Source organism: Schistosoma haematobium, chromosome 4 (assembly GCF_000699445.3).
Source record: "Schistosoma haematobium chromosome 4, whole genome shotgun sequence".
In the NCBI taxonomy this organism is placed as follows: domain Eukaryota; kingdom Metazoa; phylum Platyhelminthes; class Trematoda; order Strigeidida; family Schistosomatidae; genus Schistosoma; species Schistosoma haematobium.
In genome coordinates, this window is record NC_067199.1 from 18,889,908 (window position 1) to 18,917,881 (window position 27,974).

Sequence of the window (27,974 nt, forward strand, 5' to 3'; positions counted from 1 at the left end):
CCGTGCTCATAGAAATTAGCCTCTACGTGGCGGAACCAGGCTTCAATGCTGTCCGGCCATAAGGGCATTAGGCGAAACGTGGGTGGTGTCATAGTCTTAAGCTTGAGAACTTTAAAAGTCTGTCCTGTCATGGTGAATATGAAGTACAGGAATGAACGAGGGAAAAATATTTAAAACACGAAAAAATCACAACATATAAAAATTAGAATAAAGCAACCATATATGAAGTTCCGAAAAGGAACAGACTCACAGTTTGCGAGTTGTCGTAGTAGATCACGTTGGCTCACAAATGAAAATGCCACGGGTATTTGTAGTCCGACAACACTTTAACTAATAACACCTATAATTTAATCGTGCCCAAGCAGTGAAATCAAAAGTCAGAAGCGAGGAGCTTCGAAGATATACTTGATAGGTTATCAGTATATTGAGCAGTGACCGATCTTAACTGGCTGGCAATTGCAGGGGAAGTTGAGCACGACGCTCCCACTTGCGATCTGGTCCGGATGCGTGACCGGATAGTCAGGAATGACTTAACCTCATTCAAACTATTCTCAATTTACCACCATACAAGTACCTAGTTAGGGTATCGGAAAATTGCACTTTAAAAGTATATATGAATCTGTAAAAGCTTTACAGAGACTAACAACTTCATCTACGACCAGTTATAGTTCAGCAGTATTCAAAAACTTTAGAAAAGTCAAAATTATGTACGATAGAACTTCTATCCAAAGTTGAATTGTCAGAGAATCTCTGACCAACGAACTTGGTCTATACAACAGCAACGGGAAATATGATAACCATTACACGAACTATGAAATATCTTCCCTCTTTTCCTCTGAAACAAAAACAGATCGAGTATGCCTCTAAAATTAAAGTCCAATATCGTGGTCAAAGCAACTACAAATATTCCTCTCCCGCTCAAACATCAACCCACTTTTAAAGGTCGAATCAGTGATACCTCTGCAGCGCTCCTGCATCGTCCTAACCTTACTGACAAAATCTTAATAGCTGAAGAGGAAATCAGGAAAATACGTTGGAGATAGATAGGACATACACTGGGGAACTAACTAAACTGAACTGAGAGGCAAGCACTAACTTGGGATCGTGAAGGAAAATGGAAGTTTGGAAGACCTAAGAACACATTGCATTTGTAACTGAAAACAGTCATGAAAAGGATGAATAGCGACTGGAAAGAACTGGAAATAATTGTCGAGGACAGAGTTGGATGGAGTGTGCTGGTGGACGACCTATTCTACACGAGTTTTAGCAAGCGTAACTTAATTTAGGTCTCTTTAATTACCACACTCTATACTTCTCCGAAAATCTATCCAAGAAAATAAATAAAACCTAAAACACGTACGTTTCAGTCCCTATCTACTTCTTTCAAAATGGATCTGGAATCATTCTTTGCAAAATATGTTAAAAACTAAATACTCCTTTTTCATATTTCCTAGTCTGTCCCAAGCTGATACGCTAATGGAAGAAGGAGTAAAAAGGTATTTCACTCGCAAAATGGCCCAAACTGGTTCACTCATTGACTATCCTTCCGGATGCCCATTGACTTGAAACCCTGTCTGATAAAGAAGTTGAAGGTCTAATTTGGCCTTTAACTTCAAGCTACTGAAGATGCCACAGGTATTCGGAGTTCGACAACGCTTTAACCAGTAACACCTTCTAATATGAATCTTACCCACCAAGTGAAATCAAAGGACAGAAGCGTGGAGGTTCGAAGATAAATTTGATAGGCTATCAATATATCGAGGATCGTCTGATCTAATCTGGTTAGCGATTGCAGGGGTTGTTGAACACGGCGTTCCCACTCGTGATCTGGTGTGGATAAATGACCGAGGGCCTTTAGCTAGGTGAGTCCATTAGAACTAATGTGGTCAGCATCCAATGTCGAAAGCTTAAAGAGCTATTTATTTTGGGGATTTATTCACCGCTACACTACTATAGAAACTAAATAATTCCCTATATATCACAGCCCTCACTTTAGATCCATAAATATAAAAAATTTATTATAAAGTGCTTCAACTTTAGAAATATGAAACAAAACTCGGACAAGCTCATTCTTCACTGGGTATGCACTAACAAAGAATAGCCTTCTTTCAAAAACACTCATGGAGGACGGCTTTCATGCTTCTCTCAGGCAATTAATAGAGACCTTATTTATACTGACTTTTCAGTATTTGCATTAATGCCATAATATGATGATATTAATTCTGTAAACTCCTAAAACTGTAGGAATATAATAGTGCCTCAAAATAAGTAAATACCGTAAAAATACATGCGAACTTGTAACTTAGTAAACGTTCGTTCGCCCACGGCTACACCATCCATTCATCAAAATTTTCCATCTTATATATTACAAACCTCACGTTCTAAACTTTACAATTTCAATGCTACATGATTTTATTCCTTCAACACTGAATAATCCACTTTCATAATCATTCAAAGAAGACAGATATTTTATCGAGACTTCACTCAAACTACACAATATACTGTTCCCTTTTTACATTTTAGATATTACAAGACTCCTTCCTCGCATTTGACCTCAGCTGTCCTTCGTCATTCGCATAGATCCCTTTTTGTTACATTTGGTAACTCATTTCCCTGTCGATTCTTTAACTACAATCCATCCTAGAGAAAGCATTTAATTTGAGTTTAATCTATCAATTAAGCATGCCTTAATATTCACCATTGCTAAAAACTAGGTCTTGTCGTCCAAATATAATTATTTTTCCTTCTGTTTAAATTTTATCGCTTTCCTTTTCCAGCACTACGTTCGCTATACTCAGCTATGAAATTTCCACCTAAATCTGAACAATATCCCTAACATACTTGTTCGGCAATGTCACAGCTCAAATAGGCACCATATTTTTGACACTTTATGGTGACGAAAAACTTACTAAACAGCTTTGTTGCCTAAATCTATCTAATGAGTAGCTAATAAACCTCAATGAACTTTCTATCTTCAAAGCTTCTTGAATCGGTGATATAATCTTTCTAAATGACCCGACTGGAGCATTAACCTTAGTGTTAACATTTGTGCATTATCGACGACGCCTGTAAAAATAGTGTGTGCCTACTGTCAGAAGTAGTTCACTTGTATTGTTAAGCATTTCGAATCCCCGTTCGACATCAAGTAAGAAAGTAGCAACGCTTTTTGAAAAGATCGTATCAATACTCTTAATCGATCAAAACAGTTCTTGTTCGTTTGTATCGTGGTATAGTTCACATTTTTGAACAAAAATCATCCAAATCTTTTCCTAACTGCCTTTTCTTTGGCTTCTTACATCGTGGTTGTTTATTTGTTTAAATGTGTTAATTGTCGAATTCATAGATTACGACCACCGAAATACTCATATTTTCTCAAGCAAGTGGGAAGGTTCAAGTTCTGTTGAGAACCGGGATTCTAGCTCAACAGCACCACCTATTTATAGGATGATTCATCGGCTGAAGAGCCGCTTAATCCTTCAAATAACAAAAAATCTATATCATAAACGATACTGGGAGTACTCGTTAGCTGCTATTCTTAGTTTCTGTTACCTTCTGGTCATTTCATTGCTGTGAGGTCACATAATACGGCTTTAAATGAAAGGTTATTTATGTGGTCTCCCACTACCTCAGATAAAAACCTTCATAACATCGAAATGGAATTGTATGGTAGTCGACTAGTAATCTGAGTCAATAAACTTCATCCAAACCCAAGCTTCAAATCAATTTTCACCGGCTAATTTCATGTCTATTGCCCATAGGTCAATTGTGTTCAGAATGTTTCCTAATGTTACTAATAATCTTTTTTTCGCTTAGACTATCTATCGTTAAAACAATCTAAAATAACTAAAATTACCGTTTGATTTATTATTTCATTTACTACATAGGATTTTTATAGAACTTTGTAAGCTATTAATGAACAAAACGACAAAGTAGTTATATTGAAATGAAAGTGTTTTGTCAAACTTAATGTATCATTGAAGCTATAAAATATATGTTTTGATTGCTGGTGATGACGTATTTCTGCTTTAACCTGTACTAGTGGACGTCTTTTGTGTATTATATGTCGTATTATATGTGTATATGTGTATTATATGACATTCTCCAAGCATTAAGTTATGCCTTCAATTTTTTATTTAGAATCACAAACCGGCCTAATTTAGACAATGACCGAAGACCTGAAAGCACTGGACGGCCGTCTTGTCCTAGTATGAACAGTGTTTGAGAAAGATCCTCATCAAACACAACAGATAGCTGCTCACTATCGTGGTTTGATTAAAGTCAAACCATAAAACCACTAATTCTTCTGGCAGTGGTCTACAGGTTAGGTTTACACGCGCAAGAGTCCTGAATTCGATTCCCGGCTTCAGAGTCATGAAGGTGTATTGCTGAGTTGTCCCATAATCGAACGAAACGGTCAACTAGTTTTTTCAAGTTTTCAATAGTTGTCTAACCTTCATCGGCTCGTGATTTCAAAAACAATCAAAAATCTCCTCAATCTCATGTTCATGATCATATTTTTCCGTTAACCTTTTGTCAATCGAATTTATTATTTTAGTAAGTGTTGGATCACAGTTGGTGCTTATAAACAAACTTTCACATTTCGTATCAATTTTTATCTTTTACCTACCATTGTATTAATAGTTCTTGGATCAATAAGCTCAGAACCTTAATCAAATGTCCCCAGATCTCTGGCCTTCTTATACACTAACAAATCAGTGACAAACCAAATAGAAGGGTAGGTTATTTAAGACCTAAAATACTCTATTTAGTTGTAAATACCCACCCTTCTACCATCGTAAACTTGTACATTGTCAATTCAAATGTCTCTTCAAGAAAACTGAGCAATAGAGTAAACTCATATCGTTATGCTATCAAGTTTCTGATACAAATGTCGAGTAATGTTAGTAGTCAGTCAGTAGTCAGTAGCGCCTGTTACTCCCAATGGAGCATAGGCCGCTGACCAGCATTCTCCAACCCACTCTGTCCTGGGCCTTCTTTTCTAGTTCCATCCAATTCTTGTTCATTTTTCTCATGTCTATCTCCATTTCTCGGCGTAATGTGTTCTTTGGTCTTCCTCTTTTCCTTTGGCCTTGAGGATTCCATGTGAGGGCTTGTCTTGTGACGCAGTTGGGTGCTTTCCTCAATGTGTGTCCTATCAACTTCCAGCGCTTCTTCCTGATTTCTCCCTCCGCTGGGATCTGGTTTGTTCTCTCCCACAGTACGTTGTTGCTAATAGTGTCCGGCCAAAGGATCCGAAGTATTTTGCGTAGACAATTGTTAATAAACACCTGTATTTTCTGGATGATGGCTTTCGTAGTTCTCCAGGTTTCTGCCCCATACAGTAGAACTGTCTTGACATTTGTATTGAAAATCCTGACTTTGGTGTTGGTTGCTTTGAGTTCCAGATGTTCCTCAGTTGTAAATATGCTGCTTTTGCTTTGCCGATCCGCGCCTTCACATCTGCATCAGATCCACCTAGTTCATTAATGATGCTGCCCAAAGAGTAATGTTAAGGACACATAAATTAAAAGCAACAAATCGAATATGTCCTTCAATTCTACCACATTACTGAACACTTGAATCAAATCTGAGAAATGTAATTCACTTATCTTCTCATCAATGATAGATCTTTCAAAAAACACAGAGCTGATGTCAGAAAATGAAAAAGCTTACCAGCACAAAATGTTTTCCTCTCACAAAAGAAGTTTAAAATAAAAGGTAGGTCAGTTCAATTTCTGATATCCAAATTATTAGGAGAAACATTCATGCAGTTGTTGGGAACGGTTATTTTGCCAGTGATCAGTGAGAAAATTTGACTGTGTTTTGCAGACGTTACGTTTGTGGACATCAAAAAAAGATAAATTAATTTGTATTCAAAATTCTATGAACAATTTTTAATGTCATCAAATTTTACAATTGAAAAATAAATAAAAGATTAGTCTGTCATCATGAATTGTGTAAACAGACTGTGAACTCAAGAGGATCAAAAACCAATCCAAACAAAATAACTGATGATAATAACAACTAAAAACTCACAAAATCAGTTATATATAAATGTTATTCGAAAGTTCTTAGACATAGTATTGACGATCTGATATGTGAATAATGTGTAAGTATAGTAAATGCCACTAACGACTAACCGATTAGATGTCATATGAATATTACTTTACTGTAAGATAATATGCACTTGGTATTGTTTTACTTGGATCTACCCATTGATGTTTAGGACTGCAGTTAATCAATCTCTTATTGGCATATGTGCATACTGTGCGTATTGCCTCGATACTGTCTTAATTTACAAGCATTATGAGCAAAGATGGATAGGGGCTAGCAGTGGAATTCAGGACGTGCGTTTCATCCTATTTGAGGCTCGTCAGCTGGATGCACCTGCATCTCAGAGTTGATGTTCACTGATCGATTGCAGTCCAAAACATCAATCGTTAGATTCAAGTAAAACAATACCAAGTGAATTAAACTTCACCCCATTGCACAAGCAAGTGGCGACCAGGATTCAGTAGCTAAGTGGGTAACGCGATGGCGTTTGAAGTGGATGATACTGGGTTCGAGTCCCAGAGTGAACATCAACTCGGAGATACAGGTAAATCCAGCTGACGCGTCCCAAATAGGACGAGGCGCACATCATGGATTCCACTGCTAGCCACTATCCATCTTTGCTTATAAGATAATATGGTTTGCATATTGTGACATGAGTTACTGTTTATTTACTTCGCACACACACACACAATGAAAACTACTTAAATGATCATCTATATATGACGTCTATATTTTACACCCCGGTCGTGCACAGACCAAATTGCAACACTACGGATCATCGTCGAACAATCAGTTGAGTGGAACTCGTCACTATACATCAACTTCATTGATTATGAAAAGGCATTCGACAGTGTAGATAGGAGGACATTATGGAAACTTCTTCGACACTACGGAGTTCCTGAGAAGATTGTCAATATTATCCGGAACTCATACGACGGACTACAGTGCAAAGTAGTGCATGGAGGACAGCTGACAGATGCATTCCAAGTAAGGACCGGAGTCAGACAAGGCTGTTTACTCTCTCCCTTCCTCTTTCTTCTGGTGGTCGACTGGATTATGAAGACCTCGACATCTGAAGGAAAACACGGAATACAATGGACAGCTCAGAACCAATTAGACGATCTGGACTTCGCAGATGACCTAGCCCTCCTATCACGTACACGTGAACAGATTCAGATAAAGACAGCCAATGTAGCAGCAGTCTCTGCATCAGTAGGCCTCAGCATACACAAAGGGAAAACCAAGGTCCTCAAATTCAAAGCGGAGAACAGCAATCCAATCACCCTTGATGGCGAAACTCTGGAAGATGTAGAATCCTTCACATATCTGGGAAGCATCGTCGATAGACATGGAGGTTCAGATGCAGACGTAAAGGCGAGGATTGGCAAAGCAAGGGCCGCATTCCTACAATTGAAGAACATATGGAACTCAAAACAACTTTCAACCAATATCAAAGTGAGAATCTTCAATACGAACGTCAAGGCAATTCTACTGTATGGAGCTGAAACTTGGAGAACTACAACAACCACAATCAAGAAAGTACAAGTATTTATAAATAGCTGTCTACGCAAGATACTCAACATCCATTGGCCGGATACCATCAGCAATAGCCTTCTGTGGGAGAGAACAAACCAACTTCCAGCTGAAGAGGAAATTAGGAAAAGACGATGGAAATGGATAGGACATACATTACGCAAATCGTCAAACTGCATCACGAGGCAAGCTCTAACTTGGAATCCTGAAGGGAAGCGGAATAGAGGAAGGCCAAAGAACACATTACGTCGGATAATAGAAGCAGATATGAAAAGGATGAATTACAACTGGAAGGAGCTGGAAAGGATTGCCCAGGACAGGGTTGGATGGAGAATGCTGGTGAGCGACCTATGCTCCTTCACGAGGAGTAACAGGTGTAAGTAAGTAAGTAAGTATATTTTACACCCACTGACAATTTTAAGAATCGTTTTTTTAATTTTCCAGAATGAAAATAAAACAAAAGAGATTACTCATATGTATTTCATTCGTTTATTATAAACGATTTTTCACTAGGTAGAACACAAAAAGTTTTATATTTAACATAATGAAATTGAATAAGATGTATTTGTTTTATTAATCGTATCAATATATTTCTTTTATTTAATCCAAATTATTCTGTAATCTAACATCGCTGTAGTAAAAGAAAACACAATAATAAGTTAGTACAGATTATTATTTATCAAGTAGTTATGCAAATTGGCAATAGTACGGATTAGTAAGAGAGTAAAATAAACAAAGAATAAATAACTTTTATTTATGAAATAAACCCTACTATTTAAATAATAGTAATGATAATTATAAGCAAGTTTTCGCTGTTGATCAGGTTTGAGATTTATTCCTAAAATAATATAGCAAAGCTGTGATCGATGATCTCTAACCATTTTGGGAATGAGACTAGGTAATAAGTACTACTAAGGTTCGACTTCATGATCTAAGGCTTTACTGTTTATCTTTAAACTAAAAAATCTTAAGTTAGATCCTATAGATAAGACGGTTATGTAAAATAACATAATGGAGTGAAATAATACCTTATCAATTTAGGTGTTTGACCCAATCGGTAAATCGTTAGTTAGTGAAATATTGCAAAATTAACAACCAGAAGTGGTTAAATGTAATGTCATTGCATGAAAAATATGCAAACGCTTATAAATTCTAACTTTCATTCCAAGTGAATAGCAATAAATAAAGAACACTAAAACATAATTCGACTCACTCTGCACACTTCATTACATGGTGGACACTGGACAAAACCTTTGATCAATCCTAAATTGCCTTGTACGTTTAAAGCCACTGTTCCTCCCTGTTTTGGACACGAAATAGTATTCGGTCCTATCATAATCGCTAATCCATTACCACATCGGTACTGTAGTTTAGTAGTAAAACATTTAAAGGAAGTGTAAATATTAAAATCTCAATGATTGCCTAGAAAACGAACACCCACTTATTATTCAACATATACACTTGATACAAAGTTTATTCCCTCCACTTCATGAAAGAATATTGGTATCACCATATTTATAGTGATAACTTCGAAAATATATGCATTCAATTTTTCGATGTATTTGAATTAGTGCCTACCTTGTAAAATTACGAGGTGGTATGTTTCGATGTACATAATGAGGTGCAATAAATTTTTGACTTTATCATCTCGAAACTTTTTATTTAAAACCTGATAACCACTATTCACATTAAGGATAATTTCATTCTCTGTGACAAAATGTAGTCGTGATATGACACTTAAGAAGATAATAAGAACAAACCTGATTAAACCGACAAAAAAACATCGAGTTAAAGAAGTCTGTTGTGTCACAGAAGAGAAATAAAGGCATTCTAATAAGGAAATATCTTTTTCCTACACATAGTTCCCTTTACTATCTTAAAGAGAGCAAGAAGGAAGATTGGTTCACTAATCTCCGTTTTTATTTCCTTTCTATTATTTTACTTACTTCAGCTCTACAATCGTATTTACATTTAGTTTATTTACTGAAAACAGTGGTAAAATAGAAGAATATTATATAATTTTAAAGAACTAAAGTGATATCATGCCATAAATAGTCTACATAAATCAGTTATTGAGTGGTAGTTACGTAATAATCAGAAAGCTAGTGAGAAATGCTAAGGTGAAGATGGTTTGCGAGTGAGTGAGTGAGTGAGTGAAAAACACATCTTTCATTAAGATTTATTTATTTCCATTATCTAGTAAAGTTTTCAAATCAATAGGCTTCAGACACTTTTGTCGATAATAGATGATAGTAATCAAACTCATGTCTGTTGAATCAAAATTTATTTTTCGGAGTTATTTTATGTACAACTTTCAATGCTTATGTTATACGTCAGATGGATCAATCAAAGTGGTAATGGTGACTAAACAATTGATTCCACAGTATATACGTGCAAATATTTTACATAATATATTCTTGAAAGTTATATGAAAGATCGAAACAGTTTAGGATTTCTAGCTAAAAATAGACTGGAACAATATGAATATTTCTGGTTAAATACTTGGTTACCGTAAAAAGGTTTTATGGAATTCACTCAAAATTTAACTGAAATTTAGACAGATAGGCAGTGTAGCAAAAGAATTAGTTTGGATTTGGTCGAAAGTAGTGATACATGCAGAATTCCAATAATCACAGCTAACCACAGCAACCAATGGAGCATAGGCTTCAGTACGCATGACTAAACATTACTAATAACAATTTACCTCTATGACACTGTGGAAACTTACTATGGAGTAGTGTTAAACAAAAGTCTAGTAAATACTTACTACGTGGCATGATGCTCCCATATCACCGGTACTCTGAATACCACTGTTTGTGTTTGGTACCCATCTTTTATTATTTCCATGATTAACACACAAAGAACTCGGTCCAAACTGTTGAATTAAAGGGTTCACAGCTATAAATTGAAAACCAGTACTATTTGTAAGAACTGAATGGACCGTCGGCGAGTATATAAACTGATTACTCTAAGGTATCTAACACTTAATACGAATTTTTTTTCAGGAAAACTGAGGAATTTATGTTCTCTAAACTGACGTTACGAACTTAGTGTATAATTAATACGCTTCAAATACTTTAAATAAAAACATTTTAGAGCAGTTAACTCCACAATCAAGTCATGAAAATATATACAGTTAAAATGCTTAAATCGAAGTTGAGTAGAAAGTATCGTCTACTTAAACAGAGTTTTCAATCTCATAAAATCTGATCTACAGTATGTTCGAACATTTACAAGATATTGTAAATTTCACATCATGGTATACTTCTAGTTGGAAACCTGAAGGTCCTATTAATGATATGTTAGTTTTTGTGAACTCGCGAATCCTTACATACCCTGTAATTAGGACTTCATACAGAGATGAATCCAGGAAAATAATCTATAGGCATATCACGAAAGAAATGTGAAACTTATGTTGACCCGAAGTTAAACCTCACTTAACACAAACAACAAATGTTTGGACATTTATCATTATGTCAACTTTATTTAGTACACTTTGACAGACGGTGAAGTAGTAAAATGTCCTGAGGACGGGCCTAAAGCTCTTGATATATATATAGAGAGAGAGTCATCTACACAGTGGCTATTCTCATAGTTCTGCTGAATGAATCTAACAGTTAACGAGTCTTGTTATGCGTTGATTTTGACCAGGTTTTCGGACATATTAAAAGATAATGACAATTTCTTCACCGTTTTTAATAGTTTGATAAACAAGTTGCTCTAAGTTACACTTGTTCTCTAAACATGAATTCAGTTTGGTGAACGTTGTAACAGTAAATTTTGTACCACCAGACTAATTTAATTCAGTTTCATCAAAGATTGAGGTAAATATACTTTAATACCTATCTATTTAAAACGTCAAACGATAGTCTGCAATTCAAGTTAAGTCGACTTAATCGTGAAAATTTGTTTAGATAATGACCAATTGTAATCTTATTGTACAATATATGTCAAAAATAATCAATTGAACCTTCATGTAATAATATTTAGAAGGACTTTATAGTAATAAATTCCATAAAAGTCAGTAAGACAAGTATTTTTTTAAGAAACGAAACCAACTTACTTAATAAAGTTATGTGATAATAGAATAGTATAGGTAGTCACAATAATCTATTTCATGATTTGACATATTACCGGTTCATTAAACTTCAGGGTGATTTTTAGATTAAACAATGGTTAAAACTAAAGAAGAAATAGAGCTATTTGTCTAGATATTTTATTATTATTGTTGACTGATTTGGCAACAGTTAGTTGACTTTCACTTGTTTTATAACTTATTTATAACTTGTTTATAACTTACCTAAACGCTGATTATCTTCTTCATGTGTGCAAACTGATGTTTGACCTGTTCCACTAATGTTTAGTACCGGCTAAAAGGAGAGAAAAGGACATTAAAACGCACTGTAAATAAATTTTTTAAAGATACAAATATATATGTCTCAGAATCTTACAACACGTATGACTGAGTGGTGCTAGAAAAAGTCCCATAGGCTTGAATTATCAATGTTATTTAATTCGATGACAGTTATTTAGGCTCGTAGTGGTAAACTTCGCTCACCCCAGGTCAACTTTACTAACTGTGCATACAGATTGATTCATAAGCGTCTCTGACCTATATCTGTGATTATTAACTACTGACAATCCCTTCAGTGTTTACCTCACAAATCATTTATTCCAACATTTCACAGTAATTAACAATTTTACTTTCAAAAGAGAACTATGGTTAAATACCATCACTCTCACGTTGGACTACAAAGTGCGCAATCAAAATTTTTAATAAAAGTAATCAAGATAATAGTAATTGAATTTTGGCATTATTAAATAATCTGTAGTTAAAGGCCAAGGAAATTTCTTCAAAATAGAATGAAGCAACTCTGTTTTTTTAAATGCAAACTGTCAATTCAGTCCTTAACTTGATATTATAAGGTGAACTAAAGCTTACTGTATGTTGAGCAAATTACCAATATATTTGTTATGTTTATATATATATATATATATATATATATATATATATATATATATATATATATATATATATATATATATATAATACGTTAGTCACTAATATCACTAGTTAGTAAGAATTAAATTTTTGGATCTTCAACAGTATTATATGTGTACAGTAAAGATGGTAGTTTATTACCTGGAACAATACACACCCATCATGTAATTTACTATCACCTGCCAAAAACTCACGCTCTTGATGATTTGTTACATGTTGTTTGTCTGGTTCAATACGCTGCTGATACAGATTCACGTTACAGTAATTATATGCATTGTTATATGATACACACTGAGCACGTGTCAGATCAAAGTAATCACACCATGGACCAGTTGGTTCTTTTCTGTAGAAAACAAATAAATGAACTAAAATTGTTCAGTATAAATTTTTGGTAAAGACAATCTAATTATCCAATGAGAATTAATGAATATATAGAGCTAATATAGTGGATAATCAACCGAAGTAATCGAATCTCGCAGGGTGCGGGATCGTGGATATGCACTGCTGAGGAGTCCCATACTAGGACGAAATGGCCGTCCAGTGCTTCCAGGCTTTCCATGGTGGCCTAGCTTCAAATGACTTATAATTTATTTGTATTTAAATCATAATAAAAGATTTTCAATCCTAATAAACTGATTATAAATATATTTGATAAGATATTTCATAAAAAGAGTGTAAATACTTAATTGAACTAACTTTAAAGTAATCGCATTAGATTAAATGAACATTTAGCTAACATATGTAAACAATTTAAAATTCAGATTAAGCTGTTGCGTAAATTAAGTTTCCTCAAAATTTTTACTCATTACTGTTTTGTGTAATACAAAAGCAAGATATATATATCAGTTAAAACAATAATTTAGTTTTTATTTTATCGATAATACCACTGACTACGTTTGGCTTATAATACTTAAATGGTTGTATAAGAGGCAACCTGGGATTATTGTCAGAGCTTAAAGTCTGATTTTCTAATCAATACTGAATCTTACTTACCTTACGCCTTTTACCCTTCGTGAAGGGCATTTCCATTCTTACTTAAAAATTGTGAATTCATACTTTCCATTGACCATAAAAATACAAAGTGTAAAAAAATATCATTTTTTGACACACTAATTACCGGGATCTTCTTATGGCCATATATTCAGAACAACTTTTTGTAATAAATTCACATCCTAAATTTTTCCCCCATTTCCAGTTTCCGTCCATCTTATGATTGACGTCATACCACCTGGTATAAGAAATTATAAAACAGAAATGTAATACTGTCAAAAATAATAAATAAATAGAGTTCATTTGTGATGTGTGCTACTGATATCAACAGATATATATATATATATATATATATATATATATATACTATGTATCGCCAATAGAAAGTAAGATGCCTGGTGGCGGAAGATTAAGAAAATTGAAGAGAAAAGAACGAGAGTAGAGAGTGATTGGTATGGAAACGAAGGAACAATCAAGTTCGAAACGACTGATTAACATTTTGCAAATGAAGTATTTACTGTATGGTTCTCAGATTTTACTAAGATATTCTGTAGTGTTGCATTGGAATAGACTTCTTTGTCCCCGACTTGTGTTCTCGTTAACTACACACTTAGATATGTAGTACGTAAGAAATAAAATCTACATGTCCCTTAACCTTACTTTATAACTTATGAAGCATATAAGTAGTTCACAAACGACTTAGAACACTATAATTTCCTAGTTGAATCTGAAAAATTAAGGTTAATCCATTAAAACGTAAGGTAACCTAAATAGCTTAAATTCATCTTCAAGTGTTAAACAGTATCATCCTGAACTCAGATACTTGATCGCTGACTATGATTTTCTCTGGACTTTATAACATATAAAATACCTCATCATTATGTCTTGTCATATGAAAGACTGAAACTAGAATACTGTAAATATCAGTCAGTGATAAATAAATACATGGTTACGGATAATAAATCCCAGGCTACTCATGTCAAATTAGTTGTAAATACTTCATGTAGAGTCATATAATGGAAGTGTAAACACTAAACATTGTAGAAGAGCACTCTGGTTAATTTTTTGATTTACTGTCGCTAAGAAAATCCTATAAATTTTATGTAACTCTGAAATGTTTACACCAAACATCTGGTTCTTTATACTCGATGGTTTGTAATGATAATTCTATCTTAGAATTAACGAATTTAACGATTAGGAAACTGAAGCATACTTTCACATCGACCTCTACTTCCAGATTATTTTGCTTAGTTTAACGACAGCTTCTGTCATAGACAGTTATCAACTAAAGGACCAATAAAGATTAAACTATTACTTTTCCTAGATTTATACGTTATTTGTGTTTGATTAAATTTAAAACCTTCGGGTTTCAAGTTAAGTATAAACCCAATAGATTACTAAGTAGAAATTGTATAATCCACATTTTTATCTTCACTTAACTCGTAGTGATTCATGACAATCACTCACCTTTATCTGTGATCTCTATTTCACCCTGATTATGATTAGATTCAATTGGACACAGTCTCTTACTGTAACTTCGATAGTTTCCAATCATAATTAATCACATTGTTTTTTTTTATTTAGATAAGTGATGTGTGAAAATTTCAGTTCAGTTTAAAAATACTTATTTGTCACAGAATATTATCAACTCGATAACTGTCAAAATTACATTTGCTAACTGACTGTCTTTATATTCATTAAATTAAAGTATGTCAGGAAGACTTTGCTAAATTGTCATGAACAAAAATGTTTTAAATGAATGAACAATACAAAGAAATACAAAACGATTGATTATTTTTCTTTATTTAAACTATACCAAATTTATGCAACTGTATTTTGAATAGTAATGAAAATATAATGAAATTGGGAAAAAAACAACATAAAAACTATGATCAAACAAGTGGTTAAATTTACATTACCTAGAAATTATTTACTTACCCAGAATCTTGGAAAACTGATAATGTTAACCCTGAAACAATTGACGGTAGTTCAACACTTCCTGACATAAGTTCATCCTAAAGAAAATAACACATTAATACTTTATGTACACAAATTTAATTGACCCAAATTAGAATTTTTTTTAAACTGCAGCAAAGCAATCCAGTTATATCATTTCTATATTCTTGATATACATGGAATAGGAGCACTTTATGCTACAAAATGTTTTTTTTATTAAGTACATGTTTACAATAACAAAGGAGTTTCGTAAATGCTTGTGCAAACAATAATTAATTTCATTATTTTCTAGTGGATTTTATGACTGCAGACTAAGTTTTTATCAAATATATAATATCCTAAATGGTTAATGATGGTTACCACAATACATAAAGTATGGACTCAATGAATTAGTATGAACTCTTACTTACTTACTTACTTACGCCTGTTACTCCCAATGGAGCATAGGCCGCTGACCAGCATTCTCCAACCCACTCTGTCCTGGGCCTTCTTTTTTAGTTCCATCCAATTCTTGTTCATTTTTCTCATGTCTATCTCCATTTCTCGGCGTAATGTGTTCTTTGGTCTTCCTCTTTTCCTTTGGCTTTCAGGATTCCATGTGAGGGCTTACCTTGTGACACAGTTGGGTGCTTTCCTCAATGTGTGTCCTATCAACTTCCAGCGCTTCTTCCTGATTTCTCCCTCCGCTGGGATCTGGTTTGTTCTCTCCCACAGTACGTTGTTGCTAATAGTGTCCGGCCAAAGGATCCGAAGTATTTTGCGTAGACAATTGTTAATAAACACCTGTATTTTCTGGATGATGGCTTTCGTAGTTCTCCAGGTTTCTGCCCCATACAGTAGAACTGTCTTGACATTTGTATTGAAAATCCTGACTTTGGTGTTGGTTGCTTTGAGTTCCAGATGTTCCTCAGTTGTAAATATGCTGCTTTTGCTTTGCCGATCCGCGCCTTCACATCTGCATCAGATCCACCCAGTTCATCAATGATGCTGCCCAAATATGTAAAGGTTTTTACATCTTCCAAATTTTCTCCGTCAATTGTGATTGGATTGGTGCATTCTGTGTTGTATCGGAGAATCCTGCTTTTCCCTTTGTGTATATTGAGACCTACTGCTGCTGAGGCTGCTGCCACACTGTTCGTCTTCTCCTGCATCTGTTGTTGCGTTTGGGATAGAAGGGCCAGATCGTCTGCGAAGTCTAGATCATCCAACTGCATCTTAGATGTCCATTGTATCCCGCGCTTCCCTTCAGACGTTGACGTCTTCATGATCCAGTCGATCACCAGAAGAAAGAGAAAGGGTGAGAGTAAGCAACCTTGCCTAACACCGGTCTTCACTTCGAACGACTTTGCCAACTGTCCTCCATGCACAATTTTGCAGTGTAATCCATCATATGAGTTCTGTATAATATTGACTATCTTCTGAGGCACGCCGTAGTGTCGAAGAAGTTTCCATAGTGTTGTTCTGTCCACGCTATCAAATGCCTTTTCGTAGTCGATGAAGTTGATGTAGAGTGATGAATTCCATTCAATTGATTGTTCCACAATGAACTCACTTATAACGAATTCATAAACATATATTGTAAATTAATATTAACGTACATAAAACTTCATTTTATGCTTTGTCACGGTTCATTTAAACAGTTATCTACAAATACAGTCATTTTCATGTTGTTTGTTTATTATAATCCTTAATAAAAACTAAAGAACGTTAAAATTATGACATCGGTAAGAATTCAGAGGCCGTTTCTTGAAGGTTATGAATTCACGAATTTAACAACATCTGATAAAATTTAACTTATTTTCCATACAATTTTAATACAACAGATTCGTGTTTTCGGCTTTCAGTCACACTTTCAGTGTATTAGGACTATTGGTACCACCTGTCTGTTTAAGGCAAAATAAGTTAAGTCGAATCTGAACCTCCAATCAAATAGTTTACGTCATTTTGCTTCGATCGCTACAACACTCTTCCTGATCGTCTAGATAAAGAAAAACTTGAACAGTATTTGACTAAGCAAACTTGTTACAGTTAACTCATACTTAAGCATTTTTTTATTCTAACAAAATTTATGGAGAAAACTAAACGACCACTAATCAGCCTCAAGGATTATAGTAAAGTATGGTATAATATTTATGCTTATAATTTCAACCTGAGACATATGACACTAAAATTTATTAATATCTGTCTATTAATGTCATATATTCATTCATGTGGATTTTAGTAAGAAACAAATCATTCAATATTGTCATACCACCGATTACACTTATTTACGTTAAAGTCAAGTCGTTTATTGCTAAAAAACAGTAAAACTCCCTGTACATTAAGTATTTGTCATAGTATTCAATAAGATTTACAACGGATTCATATTATATTCATGAATTCCAGGAAGGACCATGATTTCCAAGCATTTATATGAGATCACTTGACCAAACAGGCTTCATTAGAGTAATGATTATCTACGTTGGGATATTCAGAAAAATATCTCAACAATTATCCTGTTAAGTCTAATGGTGTCCTTGGACTTTAAATGGACATTTCCTATTAGTAAATATTTATTTCACTTGTCAAATATTGTTTTCTATTTTATGGTACGATGTGGTCTGTTTGACTGGTATATAAACAGAGTATGTCTGAAATATAATGATTCATATCGCTGAGGCTGAGACTTGCGTTCTGGACTCAACTGGCTGGGCTAGACAGGGAAGCGGACCAATCAGAGCCCTAGGTCGTTCTTACGTGTCTTACGCGTCTTTGAATCGATCGATAATTCGCTAACCTCAAATCTGCAGCATCTCACGTTACAACAATCTAATACTTGATTAAATAAAACTATCAGTTTACTCAGCATGAATAAATGGAAGACGAAAACCTCGTGTTTTTCTACTTACATGCACAACTCTTTTCTCAAAATGTGTTAAATGTGTGGCACTACTGCCTTCATTTTCAAGATCCACACCGTCTAAACTCGGGCAGTTGAAATGACTTCTGGCAAATTTCTAAAGCAAAACGAAGTATGTTTCGATGAGGTCATAAATCGATCTAAGGCAGAAAACAATTTAAAATGTGTAAGCACTGGATGACTATATCTTCCCAACATGGACCTCCTCAACAGTGCTTATTAACGATCCTATCACTGGAGGTCGAACCTATGACTTTCTGCCCAGCACACAATGGCTTGAACGCTAGACCAGTGGATTGAAAGTATAATTTCGACCAATCTATTATATCACGTGACCATCTACTGTTGCTTTTGGTGAGTACCCTCCTCACACTCCACACGGTTAAACTCTACTGACCATGGCTTGTCAGCAAAACCCCAGAATTCCGCTCTAGTGGACGTCCTTCCAATGCTTCCAGGTTTTCATTTGTTACCCAGCTTTGATGGACTCATGATCTCAGTAAAATTCAATAATCTGCACAATTCTGATACTGACATATGTGTATCTTATTCGAATTGGAATGGCTTCATTATCAAGAGTAAATATTAAAATCAGCTATTGACTACACAAGGGGTTTCTGGGGATTCATTGTTGTTTCGTATGGACTAACCAACATCCTGAGTTTAATCATTTAAATGATTGTTTTCATCATAAAATGACACTAGCTAAAGCATCAGTGAACATCGAACGACTATCTCGGAATTTCATCTCTACGAACTCATGACTGCATACGAGATCAAAATCATGACATTTAAACTGCTTGACTAGTATTATAAGTCTAATTTAGTCGTTTAGTGATCTCATATCCTCCATACGACCTGTAGCTCTTAGGTTTTATTTCATGTAACGTGATAAAACTGTTCTACTGCAAAATGACAAACTTTAATACAGGTTAGTATTTGTCCGTATATATACTCATAGTTTTAATTAATATCCCGAGTGAGAGGTCGTGGATGTGAACTTCTGAAGAGTCCCATACTAGAACGAAACTGACGTCCAGTGCTTCCAGGTTTTCAGCAGTGATCTAGCTTAGACCAACTTATGAATTTGACTGTGAAAATACTAAAAACTCCGCGAATCCCCATAATGATAATATCTAATAGTCATTTGACATCAGAATGTCATTTATATATATATATATGATTACCAATAAATACTGAAAAAAGGCGACAAAAATTGAGGGCAAATAACATACCAAAACGTTTGGAAGAACAAAGGCTCCTATTTTCCGTGTCAAAGAAACCTTTGTGGATTTCCAAGTGCGAGTGACTTCCTTAACGACATCGTTACTGAATTAAAATAATATTTACAAGATGTTGGCTGCCTATTGTTATAAATAATTAAGTGATATGTTACTTAAAGAATTGGTTCTTTTAATTTTAGGCTATTCAAAGAAATTTCAGTATAAATTGTGACAAGAACCATTATTATTAAAGTTATGGTATTTGAGGACAGAATTGTTCTACGACATTTGTTGGTGTATGTACACGCTGTATTATTTACCTCAATATAGCAATTTTATTGCCAGCTCCATAAAATAGATGAATTGTGGTTAGAAGTGGAATTCAGGACTCCTGTTTTATCTTTTCCGAGACTTGTCGACTGGATGCACCTGCATCCTGGTGTCGATGCTCCCATTGGGACCCTAATCCAGTATCTTTCACTTCAGACGTCCAACGCGTCACCATTGAGCTAATAAGTCCCTATATCGACTAATTTATTTAAGCAACATGATGGCTTCATCGGTATTAGCAAGGGCTCGAGTTATTGTAATGTTCATATTCAGGGTCAAAAGATTAATCAGAAATTCAATCCCTAACAGCTCACTGATGGAGTTATAAACAAGAATAAGAATAACGTTTTGTTCTCCCTTTCGGGATCAGCTAGCAATTCAAAATATCTAAAAATTTGACAAAATAATCCAACTCAGATTGAAAAACACTTTTTCTTTACTACCATAGTTTTCCAATAGTTCATAGCTAAAGGCGCCTTAAGAATTCTAGCAAAGTATCTTCTAAGACGCTGCTCACTAAATAAATGGTCTCTCGGCATTGCCACTAAATTTTGCTTAGGTTAGCAAAAGATAATAATTTGTTCTTTGTTGATTTATTAACGACCGTAAATTGTATCGCTATATAGGTACCACAAATGCTAAATCCACATCATTGCATGTGTATGTAACTGATGCTGATTGAAAGTTGAACCAAACTACTAGTTGGGAAACTAATCGATTTTAAAACCATATATTACTTTTTAACAGATTGTGCAATCCATCGAGATTTATTCATGAATATCAAAAACTGATTGTTAGTTTAAATGAATGACTTTCTGTATTGATGCCCCGAAATATAATCCTTTTTTTAACGTTTAGTAAAGTCAGCTCTGTCATTTATGGAACAGACTTTATCAAGACATTGAAAAATCGATAACTTAGTTAACACAAGTTATTCTAAGGATTTTTTAAAATGTTTTTTAAGAGTTGAAATTTACTCATTGGAATCACTAATTATCGTCAATGACTTACCTAGGAGCAAATATTCCAAACTCATCCCTCGGAGTACTTGGCATTCCTGTAGCAGGATCACGTTGCGTTCGTGGTCTGCCATGCTCGTCACGATAGAAAGCGTAAAGATTTCTGTTAAACCCCTAAATATGAAAGGAATGTTGGATCGTTTATCTCATTCATTTTATACATCCGGTTAGTTGCGAAAGTGGGACGTTAAAAAGAATATTTGGAAATTAATAATAAAAAAATAATTTCATTACTATTGAATATTTTACGCAGTTGTTTCATTTCATTTGAAGCACCTTTGAAATTATCTGGAATCAAACCGAGAAAACTTGAATCTATTAAGAAAAATAACACTTCTGAGTCCAAATCAAATAATTCTACGTTTCACGTTGGATTTTTGGTCTGTTGTCCATATAGTTTAAGGTTTGTTAACTAGTCTCGCATCCAGAAGATTCCTTTTAGAAATTTACACATTAGGAAACTTCAAAAAAACTGATGAAAACCCAATGAACTTCATTAATTTACAATAAGCAAATAAATTTGTCTGTGTAATTGTGTTTATTGAGAATATACTTCAAATAATCTGACTAAAAATCTTTTAATGATACTTTAAGTACCTTCGTAAATAATCTGAAATGAAGTTGTTTGAATAGGAATCTTTTTTTTTCATTTTTAAACGCTTCAGCAGATAGTAATATAATAATAATAATAGAAATAATAAATTAACGCATCACAACAACAATTAAATTTGTATAAATGTGAGATTTATACAGTGAATAATAGTAGTAAAGAGTTGATCTGATGACAACAGCATCTGTATATGCAAAACGATTTTAAATTTAGAATAAGTAATTAATTTCACTTAAACGTTCATGTAGAATGATAGGGTTGGTAGGTTACCGTAACAGACCACAGAATTATTCCTATGAAAATATATTCAAGGCTTCTATAAATCATATTCAGAAAGTGTATGAAATTATCGTATTTTCTATCAAAGACATATTTGGAAATTTCAGTAAGAAAAAGGAGCTTAATAAATTCTTTATTCAGCAAAGTATCCAGAGATACAAAAGTAAATTATCTAATTTCATTGATTACTCAACAATAATTTCAACAGTTGAAACCATGAGTCCGTTGAAGCTAGACCACCATGGGAAACCTGGAAGCACTGGACGGGCGTTCCGTCCTAGTATGGGACTCCTCAGCAGCGCGCATCCACGATCCCGCCCCCCGCGAGATTCGAACCCAGGACCTATCAGTCTTGTGCGCGAGCACTTAACCATTAGACCACGGAGCCAGGACACGTACCGCTGAGGAGTCCCATAGTAGGACGAAACGGCCGTCCAGTGCTTCCAGGTTTTCCATGGTGGTCTAGCTTCAATTGACTCACGGTTTCAACTATTGAAATTACTAAAATCTCCACAAAACTCCTAACACTTAATAATAATTAATGTCATACCAACTAGGCATCAACGTTGAAAGGACCAATTTTTTTATAGTTACACTATAATACTGAGTTAAATAACTTGACAGTAAAGTAAATTTTGTTTTCAAAGTTAGATATGACTGAGGGGAAACTGCTCAACCTACTACTTGTATCTGAAGTTCAGGAGTACTGAATCGTCAATACACAAATCAACAAACCCTGAATACATTTTAAATAAAAATGATTTTTATATTTTATATACAAACTGTTAGTTAAAAGATAAATTTTATTTGCAATCACCAAGTTAACACGTAATTATAACAATACTGAACTGTGTAAATTCTTGAGAGGGAAAATTCTTTTCAATCACAGAAAAAATAAGGCTCTACTGAATTAAAGAAGAAATGAATATATCGCTGGAAAATTCTCATTATATTAAAATACTATTATATGAACGAAGAATTTTCTTTTCAATAGTTTCTATTCAGGGTCCAAATTAACAATCCATAAAATTGGTCAGATTTAAGGTAAGGTGCATCATTTAAAATTGTAACATGTGAATCAAGGATTGTTTGTCATATCAAATCAAATCATTAATGTTTGGGTGACTGATATGAAGTGTTAACTTAAATCAGTTTATAAGTGAAATGAAATTGTGAGACAAATGATTAGAGTAAATATGGTCAACACAAGGTAAGAGAGAGAATATACGTTACAAGCAATCAGCTTGTAGTAAAGTTTATAGATGTTAAATGTTTAAACGAGTTATTTATTTCAACAACGGTATGTTAATCAACTTCGCTTTTAAAATCGTACTCAAAAAAACAATAAATTTTGCTCATTCATAATAGTTAATCTTAACATTTACATCTGATCAGTTGATAACTAATAAGTCTAATAGCAACTCATCTTTTTTCAAGATTCTATGGCAGAATGTCTAATTTAAGAGAGATTGATAGTCTGTATATAAGTGAAAAACATAGAGGTTTTGGCTACATAAATCTTCCTGATGAAAGTGAATAGCCGCAAAAATTTAGTTATACAGTTATCTCCAAACTATGTTTAAGCAAAGAACACATGTTTATAACTAGCAATTTACAAAATATGTTTATATATAGGAATGTGGTGCATTAGAATAAGGGCTACTTTGATTGAAAATTTATCGAATTTGTGTATTAGAAAGAGGTGGACACAACACAACTTACTAATGCATGTCCCATTTCATGAATTGCTGTATACAGTAACACTTTACTCATTGAATAATTTTCATCCAAACGATTTGGACAGAAACTAATGAATCCAAGAATTGGCCTGTTGTTAGAATATTACCATAAAATTATTGACGAAAAAATCTAGATTGTAATTAGTTATGAAAGACTAAAATCAATGTTATATATGACTTCATAATTATGATTTATTATTATTCGGGAAAATATGATCATTTGGTAGGAATTAAAATGATAAACCTGTGTGGAGAATAGTTGTTTTACTAATGACTGTTTAAATCTCTATACTTCCGGTTTTATCAATATCCTTTACAACTATTCCAGAGAAGAAATACCTTATAACGAACTCATTTTTATATATTTTTATGCTTTGCGGAATGTGAAAAGCTGAACATATATGCTTGATCAAGACCGATCGAACTGTTCTTTATATGTTAAATTGATATTTCAAGAATCAATTCACTTCACATTCAAACTATAGCTGATTACTATAAAAACCTCTCAAACCTGGAAAATCAAGATACCCAACACTCATAAACTGAAAGAGGTTGTTAAGCTATAGTTCAATGTTTCGAGGATTTTCTTCATTTATACCAAAGAGATCAAGAATATTTATATGAATCTTGTATAATTCAACTTATCTCAAATGATTCAGAGTAAATATAAACTCGTTGTATATTTTACAAGATCCCCAGTATTTGCTTGACTCAATATATCATTTGATGTGGAGATTAATCGTAAATATAACTGCATTCTTTTGTAAATCAAAGCTATAATAATCAGATCATGATCCTTAACGATACTGTTTATTTTACCTAAGTCACAATCACTGTATTCAGTATCAAGTTCAGTTTATACCGGTTTACGAAAACAATGTATTACTAGTTTCAAATGTAATGGTGATATATATATATATATATATATATATATATGTTTTTTTACCGATCAGTATTTCCTTCCAACTGACAAGCGTTTGCATAAGCTATCATTACATAAACCACCTGGCGATGCGTCAACTATCATTAAATATCCATCGCCTGGTATACCGGAACCATCAGATCCAGTAGTTCCATATCGTGTTCTACATGCCTTCATTAGAAAAATAATAATAAACAGTAAATTGATTGTTATTATAGAAAACAAGAAATCATTTCACTAATCAAAATAAGTGGTATCCGAAATAAATTGATATTCTTTGTAAGTAGTTGACTATTAGTAATTGCTATATATTAACCTTTTGTAGTTTTTGTTAACTCCAATTCGACTGATTTTCTCTTACACTTTGATCTGAAGAAATAATATAAAAGTTCACATTGATACATTGATGAGTGGCGTTAATTTTGAAATTGAAATTTATGCCAAAATATAATTTCCTTGAATTTGGTTGCTTTTTTGTTCGCTTTTGAAAAGTGATAAAGACAATTATATTTTCACTTGGTATTGTTGTGCTTGAATATTCCGATTAACGTTTAAGATTGCAATTGATCAGTCTTTTATTGGCATATGTGGTCCTGGGTTCGAGTCCAAGAGTGAACAACAACTCATCCAGCTGAAGAGTCTCAAAAAGGACGAATTGCGCGTCCTGAATTTCACTGCTAGTCACTATCCATCTTTGCTTACAATCATATTTTGTTTAGTGAACATTTAATTAACATGCAATAGTACAAGTGATTATTGTTTATAACAAATGAAAATGATAAATTCATGTAACTGATTAGTTTCACCATAATTTTTCATATAACTCCATATCAAGTAAATAATTACTGTATAGTAAAGAGTTAAGACCAGTTAAATTTTTTTCTAAGATGTTTGAATGGATACTTTGTAAAATTTGGAATTATTTTTCACTGCAACTTTATAATAATTGGAAAATACTAGGAAAAACAGGATAACTGTATTTTCCTAGTTTATAACTCATTTGAATCTGATTGTATCAAAAATAACCTGAGGTTAAGGTGAAAACCTCAGAGTTTGAAGGACATTGTACTCATTGAATGGCTAGAAGATCCTTATTTTCATCCCTTGTTGGATTAAAATTTCATATTATTTGTAAGTCACAAACTCGTATTAAATATTTTCCAAAAAGTTCTGTGGTTTGACAAAGGGTTCTGTTTATGAGTAGAACTACTTCCAAATACTTTGTTATTTTATGAGTAGTATACATCCTGAATACAGTTTTTTTAATGGTGAGATGAACATTAAAATTTTGATTTAATTAACTATAATACAGTAGTCATTAGATTCACGTTTTCACTGGCTTTTCCTCGAAAATTTTATTCCTTAATCTTAAGAAACATTCATGTTGTTACTAAATGTCTAATGATAGGATGATAGTGATTGTGAATCGTTAGAAACTGCTTTATTCTTCGTTTACAGTTTTCTATGTCATAGACCAAAATGGAGATTTGTAGAATCCTTCGGTCTTATTATTGATTACATTTGAAGTCTGATTTCTGTTTTTTATGCAATTCACGAAAAGAGGTGTATAGTTTTATATACTGTGACGTACATACTCACAGACTTACTTGTAAAAAGTTCTCAGGTACTTGCATTGTATGACATTTAGCTGACGGATGACAAGCATGTTCGCAAACTGTGTCAAGCGATCGATTTTTGGAGGGAAAGAACCAAAGTCTATCATCTATACAATCTCTATTTTTATTGTAAATTGGTATAAAACAGAAAGAACCATGTATTAATTAACAAAGATTAAACGTTGTCATAGATAAAGTTGTGATTTCTAAGAATTTCAGAAATTTCCCTCGTGTTTGATTAATTTTCTCTATATTTTGTGGCCTATATTGGTTTATTCCTATAACTTCTCACTGGTTATTCACAATAAATTGAGGTGGAAATAATAGTTTTCAAAGGATTAGTAGACAGGATTGCACCAATAAAAAAACATTTGATTGATTCAAGAACTGAATGAGTGAATGAACTTCTATTTAGTCTGCTTTAATAAATAGATAAGGATCACAAAACTTATCTTATTCAGCAAGATTAACTAAAATCAAGAAAAATCGATTTTTAAGTCTATAGTTGAAACTCTTGTTTAGACAGCACTGTTAACATTCAAACCAATGTATATTGGCTACACATCTTGTAAGTGTGATACAAAACTGCATCACGGCGTGTTCAAAAGAAAATCATTTGAGAATAAATCAAATATATGTGATTTTTTATAAGATCTTCCAATGAAAATAAATAAAACAGTATTCATAGTAAACAATTTTTTACATGATATTAAATTCTAAATTATTATGCTATCTCTATCATCTTACCTTCTGATTAGTAGGTTTCTGTTCGATGGCCGTTTAACACTGAGAGCATTTTGCCAGAAGTATAATGCTCTATCAACTATCTCATTCTAAAATAAAGAATATGGAGATTTCATTATAATAAATAAACGTATTTCTTTTTTATTTATTCAGATTGGCGAGATTATAATTTATGGGCGAACCAATTAAATTTAAGATAGCAGATCTTGGATTTTGGCGCTCAGTTCTTTCATCCACTTGGCTAAATACCATTTTAGCATTATAGCTGATGCCAGTTTGTAATAAAAACATGAAATCTAATTCCAAACTTCAACATTCAACCGTAAATCCGAATTTAAATTCCTCACACTAATATATAACCCTCATTTAACCCTTGTAAGTAGGTGGACGTCCTAAGGTTATTTTGACGTTGACGAAAAGTCGTCCATAAATTATAGTATCACAATTCAGACTTTTTCCACTTTAGTATATTATATCGAGGAATATATTTGCTAAATTTCAACTCTAAAGAACTAATTTTTGTGGTAGTTCAAAGATCTCAAAGCGTTTAATTTGTTTACTATTCCGATTTCCTTTGATATTACGGCGAATGATCGTAATTTTCAGTTGTGATTAACAGATCTTCAGGCTGAAATTAACCTAAGTATAAAGCTTAAGCACTTTACATTGATTGCAATCCTAATCGTTTCACTTCTCGGAAGATTTTACAATTAAAATGTTTATTTTCGGGGTGAATTTGCATCTTCGAACAAGTATTTTCATTTAATCAAGTTCTGTGGGATAGAGTTCTGATCTCAACTTGTTGATAAAAATGTATAACCAGTATGGAATTACACACCACGGTAAAAATGACTCTTGATTCCAACCGATTAGTGAAATACAGTACAGTTTTATTCATTTCACTGATAAATTAACGTCAACTCTGAGGACTACATAAATAGATGCGAATTCCACTAATACATAATATGTAATACATATTTACTTACCAATTGCATTTATTCAGCTCTTTAATCAAAATGTTTACTAACCTCTAAGTTAAGTATTGAAACAAAAATAGA

The 27,974-nt window shown here is 33.4% G+C and overlaps 1 protein-coding gene across 1 annotated transcript; it reads right to left on the reverse strand.

The window, feature by feature from the left end:
* Positions 1-8,094: 8,094 nt before the first annotated feature.
* MS3_00007575 (uncharacterized protein) lies at positions 8,095-27,776 on the reverse strand. The gene is made up of 13 exons (XM_051215881.1): positions 26,920-27,776; positions 26,164-26,290; positions 24,581-24,727; positions 23,618-23,764; positions 20,999-21,120; positions 18,424-18,531; positions 15,518-15,594; positions 13,707-13,817; positions 12,731-12,932; positions 11,888-11,957; positions 10,355-10,485; positions 8,801-8,950; positions 8,095-8,218 (listed from the first exon to the last, which is right to left on the reverse strand). The coding sequence occupies exons 7-13, from the start codon at positions 15,583-15,585 to the stop codon at positions 8,210-8,212; spliced, it is 741 nt and encodes a 246-aa protein (XP_051066424.1). The 5' UTR covers positions 15,586-15,594; positions 18,424-18,531; positions 20,999-21,120; positions 23,618-23,764; positions 24,581-24,727; positions 26,164-26,290; positions 26,920-27,776; the 3' UTR covers positions 8,095-8,209.
* Positions 27,777-27,974: the final 198 nt, after the last annotated feature.